The sequence below is a fragment of the Notolabrus celidotus genome, chromosome 10, assembly GCF_009762535.1.
Source record: "Notolabrus celidotus isolate fNotCel1 chromosome 10, fNotCel1.pri, whole genome shotgun sequence".
Taxonomy (NCBI): Eukaryota; Metazoa; Chordata; class Actinopteri; order Labriformes; family Labridae; genus Notolabrus; species Notolabrus celidotus.
In genome coordinates, this window is record NC_048281.1 from 34,820,231 (window position 1) to 34,833,680 (window position 13,450).

Below are 13,450 nucleotides of genomic sequence, written 5' to 3' on the forward strand. Positions count from 1 at the left end.
CACACACACACACACACACACACACACACACACACACACACACACACAGGTAGAGAAACAGACACACAAACACTGTGCGGTGAGGACAGAGATAAATACAGAGATATCACGGTGATTTATGGACTCCAGGTTTAAATGAATTCAGTGACTTTCATGCACGAAGAGATGCAGCTCACTTCAGCTGATGCATATTCAACAAGGACAACTCTGCTGTTAATACACTGCATGTGAGTGTGTGTGTGTGTGTGTGTGTGTGTGTGCATGAACTGTGGGGTGTGTGTTACCTTGTAGAGGACATAAATCTGAGGCGGTAGACCTGATAAGTCTGCAGCAGGTATCAGAGTCTCAGAGAGTCTGTGCAGAGGTTCTTAAAGCTTTCACTGGACACTCATGAAATAAAGAACGCTCTAAAATGTTAAACACAAAGTCAGAGGTAGAGGTGTGGGAAATATAATCCTCATCCTTGACTCTCAGCTCAGGAATCTGTTTTAAAAATACATTTTTAATGTGAAAATATAATCTTCAGTAGGTATACAGTAGCCGGGGACTGAAATGTCAACCTGCCACAGGTAGTATTTACGCTGCATTTTGCAGGCGGCAGTTTCAGATTTCATCCTGTGTTTAAGTTTTGGGAGAAACAGAAATTTAACCTGCTTTTTTTGGTTTAAATATGACGACATGATGATGAATCTGTGTTTGTTAGACCAGTGTTTTTCAGCCTTTTTTGAGTCAAGGCACATTTCATACATTAAAAAAATCCTGAGTCACACCACCAACCAAAAGTTTTACTCAATGACACATTTAGTCTCTCAATATATGAATCTATTGATCTGAGAGAGGGACTTTGGCTACTTCTTTAACTGTGTCAGGGCGAAGCATCTTATTTACAAAGTCTTCTGCAGGAAGTATTAATGTCTCTGACACAGTGTGTGGCTTTTTTGATTTGTCTATGAGTTCAGCTGCTAAGTAGCTCGCTTTGAGAGCTCTCTCAGACACCGTTGTAGTTTTTCTTATAAAAGTTGCCTTTTCCTCCGCCCATATCATGCTCTTTATCTGGGTTTGTTTTTGTCCAGGGACCTGTTTGGTGTTTTCATCTTTCCTTTTTGAATATTTATCTGTCGCTGCTGTACGCCTACGTCTTGTCACATACACCTCTCACACGCATCATTAGTGTGCTTTGTTGCCACCCAGTGGGCGGGTAGCGCAGGTCAGTACATGGACAAGTATTTAATTACTCCACCTGTCACTACACTGCAGGCACAGACACAATACACGGCAAATTATTTGCAGTTTTGAATAATATTTTATTGGACTAATTAAGTGAAATTTGATAATGTCCCACGGCACAACTGACGATCACTGACCACTAGTGTGCCCACGGCACAGTGGTTGAAAATCCCTGTGTTAGACCACACAGATTAGTAGTGTTCTCTTAATGTGTCAAAGATCCTCTGTCATGTCTGGGATTAAATGAAGCATGAGAAAAAGAGTGTGATTTTAAATGTATTTCTCAATTTGTTTTTCACATTATTATTATTATTATTATTATTATTATTATTATTATTATTATTATTATTATTATTTCTTATTTCTTCTTCTTCTTATTGTTATTATTATTATTATTATTATTATTATTATTATTTCTTATTTCTTCTTCTTCTTCTTATTGTTATTATTATTACTATTATTATTATTTATTTATTATTATTATTATGACTATTATTATTATTATTATTACTATTATTATTATTTATTTATTATTATTATTATTACTATTATTATTATTATTATTATTACTATTATTATTATTTATTTATTATTATTATTATAATTATTATAAGTATTATTACTACTATTATTATTATTATTTATTATTATTATGACTATTATTATTATTATTATTATTATTATTATTATTATTTACTCACTTTTTTTCATTTATCATTATTATTTTTTAAATGTTTTTTATTGTTATTCTTATTGCTTTTTTACCTTTTGCATTTTTTATTTTAGTTTCACTATTTTGAATTTTCTTTTCTATTTATTTTTCATTTTAAATTATTATCATTCATTATTAATGGTTTCTTTTCTGTTTATTCACTTATTGTGTTTCTTATACAAGAAACATCACTTGCTTTAATCGTTTACATTTAACTTTTGTATTGTGTAAAAATTCAAATAAACAGATCTGTGTGTGTGTGTGTGTGTGTGTGTGTGTGTGTGTGTGTGTGTGTGTGTGTGTGTGTGTGTGTGTGTGTGTGTGTGTGTGTGTGTGTGTGTGTGTGTGTGTGTGTTGGAGGAATCATACCTGGCTGCACAATTCTGTGAAACACTGAGTGGAACCTCAGAACACAGAGTGTGTGCAGCAGCAGATATGAAACAGAAATCTCTGTGATATCCAGGAAATGCTCTAAAAACACACAAACTGAGTCTGTAAACATCCGACTACATCTTCATCTGCCTGTCTGAACTCTGCATCGCTCTCATGTTCAGACTCAGAGCCGGAGCTGTGATTCAGCACTGAATACAGAGGGAGGGATGGGACTGTGGAGACGGTGATGACTAATACCTGAAGACAATGTGAGGAGGGAGAGAGATGGTAATCCACGAGCTGGAAGCTAAACGAGGCTCTGTAATCTGCTTTATTAAGCTCTTCAAAAGGCAGTGAAACACAAATAAAAGGGAGGAGTGCAGCCGGGATCTTTGAGTATCACATAAAAGTCTCAAACGAGGAGGCTGCCGGGGGAAATGCTGCTGCTGCTTGTTCTGTGAGTGCAACTGGGAAGAAGAAAGACGCCACTGTGAAAGCAGAAGTCTGACTTTCCTGAAACTAGACCGCATCGACGGGTAAGAGGAGTCGGGTAAAAACTGGAGGACAATGGTTACCTGCAGAACTAATACTGACCTTTAATCATCACGATGACGCAAGCTAACGCACCGACCTTATCACATTATGCAATCCAATATTTACACAAAGCTAAGAGTAAGGCTGAGATATCAAAGACAGAAGAGCTTTGGTTTCATTTCCTAGTTGTATCGACCAATCAGGTGTCAGCAGGCTTTGATGTCTGCAGGACAAACAGCATGTATGGAGAGCAAAAGCAGGAGGAACACAATCCTGCAGGTGCATGCTTTTATATATTCATGACAGTAAGGTTTGCATGAAGCGTGCTCTTCATCTGTAGGTCAGATGTTTCTAAAGCTACACATGTGACCCCCCGAGCAGAGTCAGAGTCCTCTTTTCTTCATGCTTGACTCAGACTGAAACATTAACTAAAGGTGCTTCCCCACCGGTGTCGTGGAATTTTCATAGTCTTATATATGTGTATGTAAGAATGTTTAACTATGGTATTCTTTCAGTCTAAATGTCATGTTTAGAGTAACTTGTTTCCTATGTCGTCTGTGACGGGCGAGATCGTGTCAGGGTAGTAGTCAAGGTCTCTCACCCTGCTCCTGTCTTTATCTATGTGTTATGGTTGACTTACTGTCTCCAGAACTAGAGCACAGGTCTTCTTCCTACTTGTTGTGTTCCTATTGTCCAAACATGGTTATCTTACTTTAGTGTCGTCTTCAGAGGGAATAAATACCATGCCAAGGGTTTTGTCTGGCAGAACTGACTTGGCATTGCACTGCACTCTCCTGCCTGTGTACTGTTATGTTATTTCTCCTTGATCAAGTTCTACATAAACTATTTCAACGTAAGCCGTCTGAGTCTCCTGAGTCTTCTGTGTCCAGTTTGTTGCTGAATTCCATCACAACCGGTACTACTAAAAATGTTTAGTTCCAGGAACTACACCTCAAGGAACTAAAGGTGCATTTCAACCAAGAGTTCCAGGGTCTTTTAGTCCCCAGATCTACTTCCCCCTGAACTAAAAGGTTCCTGTGCCCCCATTGTTGTCTGTGTTTCGACCGCGGACTGAAGTCCCGGGTAGATTGTGTAAATCAGGCCAGTGACGTATGGAGAAAAAAAAAAGTAAATGCACTACACCACCAGACCAGTAGAGGGCAGCTAAACAAAGAGGAATGCCATTCATCACAGATGACACCATAGATGCAGACGGACAGGCAGGTATCATTATGAGCAACACAACAGTTAGCCTGTTAGCATGAAGAGACTCAGCTGGTCTGTTTTAGATGGTGCTATATTTCATCACAGATGGATTCACTGAATCAACACGTGAGAGCAGATAAGCGCGAGTAGCAAAGACGTTTCAACACGGCTTTAAAATCCTTCTGAACCCAAAAAGCCGTGGCAGAGATCGGCCGGTGTTTTGGTTTAAACAGCGACCCTGTTAACTGGAGACTCTCAGCCGGATGCATCCCTCATAAACGACTCCACGTTTTGCAGGAATTGATAAGAAAATACATAAATCCAAAAAATGTGAAGAAATCATAATATTTATTGTAAGTATTTGTTTACTTTCCAAGACTTGCAAAAATGAGACTATTTGCAACCACAGGAGCAAACATCTGACGCAACAATCCTCACGTCTTCCTCAGACCAGCAGAGGCCTGATGTTGTTGTTGTTATTCGGCCAACACCTGACTTTGATTGGCAGCTTTCAAACCCACCAAAAGACTGAAGTTGCAAAAAAGAAAAAGTCAAGGAAGTAGAAGATGAGTGAGTCAGAATACCTTGACGTCTCTGTGGATGATGTTGTTGTCGTGGCAGTATCGTAGAGCTTCCAGGATCTGTCTCATGTAGTGACTGAGGAAAAGATATTTAACTGTTATGTTCATATTTAAATAAAGTTTTGGTGACATTTGAGTGATTGTTGCAAAAAGCAGGAGTGAATCATCATGATGCAAATCTCACCTGGCCACTGCTTCACTGTAGACGAAGCCAGCATCTGCCCGCTTTACAATCTCAAAACACAGGTCAGCTCCATCCATACTGAGAGAGGGAGAGAGAGAGAGAGAGAGAGAGAGAGAGAGAGAGAGAGAGAGAGAGAGAGAGAGAGAGAGAGAGAGAGAGAGAGAGAGAGAGAGAGAGAGAGAGAGAGAGAGGGAGTGAGTGAGTGTGGTGTAAAGGTCAGGGCAGGAGTCTGGCTCAGAAAGGTCAGACCTATTAAAACTGCAGCAGTGTGTCTCTGTGATTGGTTGAGCAGGTGAGAATGGACTCAGGAGTGAGCTTAGGGGATGCTGTGATTATCTCCAGTCTCTGACCTCCAGGTAGAAACATCTGTATCACCTCCACTGAGAGAACAGACATCGGTCTGACGCTGGGGAAAGTGCAGCTGACCTCTCCATCAGGTCAGAGAGCGAGAGGCGGTCAGAGTTATTCTGGACTAGTGTCTGCAGCTGCTCTATGTAAGCATCTTTGTTTCTGCTGAACTTAAAGGCAGCTTATATTTTTGTATTCTGCAAAAAAGAAAGCTTAAAAAAAAAAAACATTTCAGTTAGAAGTGAACAAATAAAAGAGCTGGTGTAAAGGTCAGCTCCATTATTTTTAAAACTGGGCTCTTTCCAACCACGAGGTAGAAAAAGTTTTGGAATAGCTCTTTTAGTTTTATCTAAAGTTCTTGTTTTTGTCTCTGATTGGCTCAGATTGTTATTAGAGAAAGGATCACAACAGAAACAGACATCTTCAGTCAAGAGGAAGATGACTTTTTAACCACAATCAGCTGTTCCATCTCTCTCTTTAAACTAGAGCTGGGCAATATAGAAACTAGGGGTGCAACGGATCAAAAAACTCACGGTTCGGATCGGATCACGGTTTTGAGTCACGGATCGGATCATTTTTCGGATCAGCATTAAAAAAAAAAAAAAAAAAGAAGACAAGACAAATATAACTTTGTCCTCCATTTATTTTGTAAAACACTTTTGCCCATTAAATAAAAACAAGATTCAACTCAAAATGTGCTGCATGTGCAAAGCACCCTATCTGTGGGCCCAGTCCTGCCTCATTCACTGCATTTCATGGCATGGCAAGTGAAGGAGCAGAGGAACTTCAAAAGTTTCACTCCATTCTTCTTTCATTTGCTGATTTTCACCGTCCACTTTTCTTTGAGCTGCAAACTGAACACACCGTTTTCGTGCATTCTAGGGTCCTACAGCTGGCAAAGTGCCAACATGCGAACTGCTCCATAAACCAAAGTGAAAGTTAAAAATTGCACTCAGCAGTGGACTCTAAGTGACCCAGTGACAGCCTGTCTGCGTATCTGACATGGAGACAAGTCCCGGTAAACACGCAGTGACCCGACCAAAACACAGAGTGAAGGAATAACAGTTCGGGGGCCACAAATAGGCGGCCGGATGTGGCCCGCGGGTCGCGTATTGACGGCCTCTGGTCTAGTGGGTGTGCAACGGAGTTTCATAACGTGGCTCAAGCACATTCAGCATTCACTGTATTTCACAGGGAAACCAAAATGCTCCCATACATGTGACTTACAAGATGCAGGAGGTTTTTCAAGTTCCTCTGCTCCTTCACTTGCCATGACAACAGCTGCGCTTGACGAGTGAGTGTGGATTGAACATGCGGTCATCACGTGAACACGCGCAACTTTTTTCATCAACCGATCCGCGGACCACGTCCGTGCCGAACCGTGGAGAGGCATCCGTACGGATCACGGATCAACGATGATCCGTTGCACCACTAATAGAAACAGATGTTATCACGATAAAATATTCTTCATATCAGTTGATATTGATAATTATCATGATAAATATCAAATTATGATTTCCTTTAAATGTAAAAGCTGATTTTTGCTACTGAGTGAAAGTTGAAGACAGTTTGTTAGCTTGACAGGTCTTAGCAATGCTTCCTTGAACTGCCCACAAGTGGTCCAAAATGCTGATGCTAAACTGTTGACCAAATCATCTAGATGATCTCATGTTACACCGATCCTCCTTTCTTTGCACTGGTTTCCAGTTAAATGTAGGATCCAGTTTAAAATTCCTGTTGTTGTGTACAGAGCGCTCAGTGGTCAGGCTCCAGTCTACATTAGGGAGCTGCTGAAGCCTTATAACTCCAGCAGGACTCTGAGGTCCTGAGACTGTCCTTTCCAGGTTGTTGGTCCTAAACTCTGGAACAGTCTCCCTCTGGAACTGAGAACTGTGGACGGGTTCAAAGGGCAGTTTAGACTTGCCTTTTTTTAATCTGTCTGTTTTTATGTCATGTTTTTGTGTTTAGTTGCAATCTCTGTTTTGCCTTTTAATGTTTTTCTATTGTTGTTGTTGTAAAGCACCTTGTGACCTCTGTTCTTGAGAGGTGCTCTATAAATAAATCTTACTTACTTACTTGTATCTGGATTTAGTTTCTGATGATCTTCTTGAATCCATCATTTCTGACGCTGCTAACAGGAAGCAGGTCTTTAGTGTGAGATGAGATTTTTTGTGAAGTTTCAGTTTGTAGATTCTTATTTCTCTCAGGTTGAGGTTATTTCCATAATTTAATTCAAATTTACAACTAATATATATCAAATTATATTCTGTGTATCAGTTTATAGAGTATTGTTTTGAGTTGTGCTCTTTAAGATTACTAAGGCTTACAGGCAGAGTGATGTTGTTTCCCACAGTGCAGTGAATGCATCACAGTTATTCAGTGTTCAGTTGTCCTACGTTTGTGGTGGACATTAAACGTGTTCACAGCAGAAGTTGTCTCTGTGCTCTTCCTTTCCCCACATCCTGAAAGTAGATTTAATGAAGTGTATGAAGTTAATAGTTAACTCAGAGTCGACTGCTAGGTTTTCAGTTTTCTTCAGAGTCACTGTCCCTCGTCTCAGCTGTGTTTACATTCTGCTCCTAACATCTTTAAGCCCCGCCTACCTCTCACCCTGCGACATGATTGGCTGTTCAATGCTGTCTTCTTCTTCTGTCTAATGTTGGGTGGGAACTAGCGTTAAAGGCTCATTAGCGCTCCCTCACTTTCTAGTGGTTGGGAGTGTAATCACAGGTTTATTTATATCAGAAAAATTATATCCCAATAATTATCGTTATTGAATTATCGCCCAGCCCTAATCACATGACACTTTTAAAGTTCTTGTTTTGTCGCTGACGGGCTCAGATTGCTATTTTGAGAGTCCAACAATACTACAGAAAGGATTCCTGCAGAAACAGACCTTTTTAAAGCATGCAGTACTTAAAAGTAGAGAAGAATCCAAATCAAATTTTGACACTCTTTAAATAATTTCTCTCAAACAGAAAAGGACTAGACACGTAGAATAACAACCTGAGCAGTGTGGGAATAATTATGTGTGTAGATGTACAGTTATCAGGCCCCTCTCCTTTGGAATCATCTACCAGTCAGGGTCCGGGAGGCAGACACCCTCTCCACTTTTAAGAGTAGGCTTCAAACTTTCCTTTTTGATAAAGCTTATAGTTAGAGCTGGATCAGGCTTGGACCAGCTTTTGTCATGCTGCTATAGGCCTAGACTGCCGGGGGAACTGGCACACTGACACACTGGGATCCTAGCTCACCTTCTTCCCCCCAACCCCTTCATCACTTACTTTAACTCTGCCTGTCCCATTAAAGTTACTAACCATAGACCTTTCTGGAGTCCCTGAGCTCCCTTGTCTCGTAGATTCCTCTGAGCTGCCGTAGACGTCCTCCTGCTGCGGACGATCTGGACTCCAGCTGATACGGACTCCAGCGGCAACAGCTTCTACGACTCGTCTCATCACTTCTCTCTCTTTTACTCCCCTCTATCTGTCTTTCCAGACCCAACTCGGTCGAGGCATGATGGCTGTCTAACATGAGTCTGGTCCTGCTGGAGGTTTCTGCCTGTTAAAAGGAAGTTTTTCCTCACCACTGTAACTAGCTAAATACTGCGATGTGCAATGCTCATGATGGATTAAGGTGGGGTCAGACTGAGTCTTACCCTGTCTTGGTGTTGGGTCTCTGTTCATAATTTGACATAGTGTGGTCTAGACCTCCTATGTTTGTAAAAGCATCCTGAGATAACGTTTGTTGTGATTTGGCGCTATACAAATAAAGATTGATTGATTGATTGATTGATGTAGACTGCATGTTGGGTATTTGTGTATTTAAAGTGCCAAATATAAACCTCTATTGATGCTAATGTCAGGTCAGCAGGATTTGGCGTCTGCCAGAAAAAACATGTATGGAGAGCAAAAGCAGGAGGAACACAATCCACCGCGATGACATCCCACAAGAGCATCCCTTTATATATTCATAACTCTTTGTCTGTTGGTCGGCCGTCTCTAAAGGGTAATCTGAATCTTGTGGGTCACAGATTTGTTGTGGATTAAAGTGCAGCAGTAACTCAGCACACTCCACTTCCATGAATTCATATAATCCTTAAACGAACGTGGAAAGTGTCAGAGCGAGCTCCAGGTTTCAGAGCGTGAGCAAACACGCTCCTTTCAGAGAGAGGAGCGTATTTACACAGAGTCACAGAGCTCCACATTACTGAGCGTTCAAGAGGGGCTGATGATTTAATGCTGACGTTTAGAGCTTATTGCGTTTATTAAATTACTCCGGAGTAATTTGCAGTAAAGACAAAGACAGATTCCCAGCACTGAGTGTCTGGGGCAGACCCCCACACTTCCTGTTTACTGTCACAGCTGGAATGAATGCTCTGAATCCTCCGACACATACGGTTAATAGTGAACGAGGCTTTCAGCTGCAGCGGCTTCTCTCTCTTATAATTGCTCTGCTCTTGTTCTCCACCCAATTACTGAGTCCTGCTCTTTATTGTCACTAAGCTCCTGCACCAATTAAACCAGCCTGTGATGTCCGACACAGCCATATTTCTCTTCTTCTATCTCTCTCACATGATTAGCCAGGATGGTAATCTGAGATTCACATAAAGTAGTGAGCATTTTTCCACCATGACTGCTCTGCAAAGAAATCTTCCTGCAGCCTGAATGTAAAACTGTCTCAATGTTAGCACCAATATCAAACTCTGGACATTTTTAATACATATGGAGAAGTCAAACACTCTTTCATGAAGCAAAAACTGTGGGAAAAGCCTGTTAAGACGTCAAGTTCAAGGAAGTGACACCTAGCAGTAAGCTAGGAGCTCCCACCTGTCACTCAAATAGACCACGCCCCTAATTATGCATATATACCTTGAGTTACATAAATTCAGCCCGTACAGTTGTCATGAATAGAGAACTAGCTACAGAGACCAAAAACTGATGTTAAACCAGGCTGTAAACATGTTTATTTCTGCTGTAACATTTTAACATGGGGCTCTATGGGGATTAACTCACTTTTGGAGGCAGCCTCTAGTGGACACTGAAGGAACTGCAGTTTTTGGGAGCTTTTTTTCCCATTTCTCATTGAAAATAACAAACGCTCCAGTAAACAGAGGAAAAGGTCTGTGACCCAGAGGTTGAGTTCAGGGACTGAGTAACCTGAGGGGACACCTAGCAGCTCCCACCTGTCACTCAAAGAGGCCACGCCCCTAATTATGCACAACCTTCATCAGGTACGTTAAAAATTCAGCCTGTACAGTTGTCATGAATAGAGGCGTAAGCTAAGAAGACCGTTTCGTGGCAGGCTGTAAACATGTTTATTTCTGCTGTAACATTTTAACATGGAGCTCTATGGGGACTGACTCACTTTTGGAGGCAGCCTCTAGTGGACACTGAAGGAACTGTGATTTTTGGGACTTCAGCTGTGTTTTAATTTCTCATTGAAAATAACAAAAGCTCCAGTAAACATTAGAGAAGGTCGGTTAGCCAGAGGTTAAATTCAAGGACTGAGTTAGCTGAGGGGACACCTAGCAGACAGTTTTCATGAACCACCTGTCACTCAAAGAGGCCACACCCCTAATTATGGTCAATTTTTAACAGGTACGTTAAAAATCAATTCAGCCTGTACAATTGTCATGAATAGAAACATGAGCTAAGGAGACCAAAACAGTTTTTTTTACCAGGCTGTAAACATGTTTATTTCTGCTGTAACATTTTAACATGGGACTCTATGGGGACTGACTCACTTTTGGAGGCAGCCTCTAGTGGACACTTGAGGAACTGCAATTTTTGGGACTTCAGCTTTGTTTTAATTTCTCATTGAAAATAACAAATGTGCCAGTAAACAGAGAAAAAGGTCTGTTAGCAAGAGGTTAAGTTCAGGGAATGCGTGACCTGAGGTGACGCCTAGCACCTGCTAGCAGTTCCCACCTGTCACTCAAAGAGGCCACGCCCCTAATTATGCACAACTTTACATCTTGAAAATTCAGCCCGAACTGAAGAGAGAAATGAGCTATAGAGACCCAAACCTTTTTTTGTACCAGGCTGTAAACCTGTTTATTTCTGCTGTAACATTTTAACATGAGGCTCTATGGGTACTGACTCTCTTTTGGAGTCAGCCTCTAGTGGACACTGAAGGAACTGCGGCTGTGTTTTCATGTCTCAGCCCTGGAGTTTGCAGCTTGTTCTGTTATTGAAAAAAATAAACCCTCCAGTTCCTTTTGGCCTGATCCCTTCATTTGCATGGGGATGAATAAACATAGAACATTTTGCCAGTTTATGCTTCTGCCCGAACCTTCCTCACATCCACGTGTGCCTTAGTGAATACATGAAACAGAAACCGCAGCACATATGAGCTCCTCTACCATGAAAATCCCTTTAAATGGAGTCCCCTTTGCATTTCCTTGAAAGTTTCCTCTCTCTCCTGCACAGAGCCGTGTGATAACGGCCGGCGTGAGCGCTCGCCCGCTCAGGGATAACAGAATTAACCGATAAAGGAATTAGTTCTGGGAGAGGAGGAGAGATGGAGATACAGAGCACGCTGGGAGGAAGACGGCGGCTTTGAAGAAGGCTGGAGGTAGCAGCAAGTGTGAAATCTTAATCTAATCTCCATCCCTTCGTATATATAGTTCTGCTCTCTCCCTCCTTCACACCGTCTCCCCCCATCCTTCCCTTTCCTCTTCCCTCCTCAGCTAACAAGCTGTCTCATATCAGAGCAGATAATATAAAACCTCCGCAGGACTCGCTCTCTCTCTCTCTCCGTCCTTTCTTTCCTCTACCTAACACCCCCTCCTCGTCCTCACACCACAGGTACGATCACTCTCTCACCCCCTCAGGTGTGCAGGTGTGAGATGAGGTGTCTGTGTGGGCTGAATTGTTTCCGTGTGCGCAGACTTACAATTCAAACACCATGTAGAGCATCCCGTCTGAGCTGTAGGTCTCCAGCAGCTCCACGATGTGTGGGTGTTTCAGCATGTGGCAGATACTGGCCTCCCTCTTCAGGTCTGAAAACACAGAAACAGAGACAGCATGCAGGTTAATATCAGAGAAACACAACATATGATTAGATCTGTTCGCTGTCTCAGTGAGGAGAGATGTGCTTCATGTGTGCACGCTTCAAAATCCAAGATCCTGACTGCTGCAGGTTTTGAATTGATGTTCAACTTTTGGTGTTTCCTTCAGATTTGATGCTTTATTTTCCTTTTTATTAATGTGCTCTATGTGCCCTGTTTAATGCATTCTACTTATTGGACAAATTGGAGCTCTTCAGTTTGCCGTCAGTCTTTGCTTTGGCACTACTTTCAGACGCACCTCACAGACCGGTGTTCTTCCGCTACATGAGCATGGATACACGCCGATCAGCTGTTTGGATCAACAAGCACGTAGCATTTTTAGCAGTAAACACTTTTAGGAACAAAAACTACAAACTGCAGAAATGAGTGATTCTGACAGCGACGATGACATGCCCTTTACTGTGGACACAAGAGGAGACCTCTATGAACCAGAGTTTACAGAGGAAGAACTCCAGATGCAGACCCAACGTACCAACGAAGAAGAGAGGGGAGAAAGTTCCGTGCTAACGAGTGAGCAGGAGAGATCCCACGTTACCTGGTGGTGCCGGTGTGTAAACTGTGAGCCCATGCCAACGAACCCAGAGAGCTTCTGCTGTCAGGAGAGGGACTTTTAGTGACAACAATACTTCAGGACCTTTCTGAATCAGAGGAGACCAGCGGCTCACATACGGCTCCAGTCTGCATCACTCATCATCCAGAGTTCCCTGCCTTACAGGAGGGTTGCTTGTTTGAACAGCCGGGATAAAGACAGGAACGTCTCCATCTTTTAAATGTGCAGAAAAGTGAGTTTAATTCACTCTAAAGACCGACACCGCTACTTGATCCTGCTACGTGCTTGTTGATCCAAACAGCTGATCGGCGTGTATCCGTGCTCATGCAGCGGAAGAACACCGGTCTGTGAGGTGCGTCTGAAAATAGTGCCAAAACAAAGACTGACTGCAAACTGAATAGCTCCATTTTTTTTTACTGGTGCATGCATTTGCACCGTGATGAGTGCCTGGAACATATTTTCTTAACTTTGGTGAAATTACGTGAAATAGGCGACCCTGTCTGCAGAGAAAATATCCTAGCTTACCTGCTGGTCCTCTGGGAGTTTACTCACTAAAGGGGAAGAGCTCACCGGCACTCATTGTGGCTAACAGGAGCACTAGTGTACTGTAACTCATACGACCCCACTTCAAAAAAACTGAAATATCCCTTTAAAGGTGACATATTGT

The 13,450-nt window shown here is 41.9% G+C and overlaps 1 protein-coding gene across 7 annotated transcripts in view; it reads right to left on the minus strand.

Moving 5' to 3' along the window:
* caska (calcium/calmodulin-dependent serine protein kinase a) overlaps positions 1-12,163 on the minus strand; it is an 87,826-nt gene extending 75,663 nt beyond the window's left edge. For all 7 annotated transcript variants that reach the window (XM_034693864.1, XM_034693860.1, XM_034693863.1 and 4 more), the window contains exons 1-3: positions 12,059-12,163; positions 4,817-4,894; positions 4,636-4,708 (exon numbers count right to left, since the gene is read on the minus strand). In XM_034693864.1, the coding sequence (XP_034549755.1) occupies positions 4,636-4,708; positions 4,817-4,894; positions 12,059-12,135 (228 nt within the window). In that variant the 5' untranslated portion in view covers positions 12,136-12,163. The remainder of the gene's footprint in view (positions 1-4,635; positions 4,709-4,816; positions 4,895-12,058) is intronic.
* Positions 12,164-13,450: the final 1,287 nt, after the last annotated feature.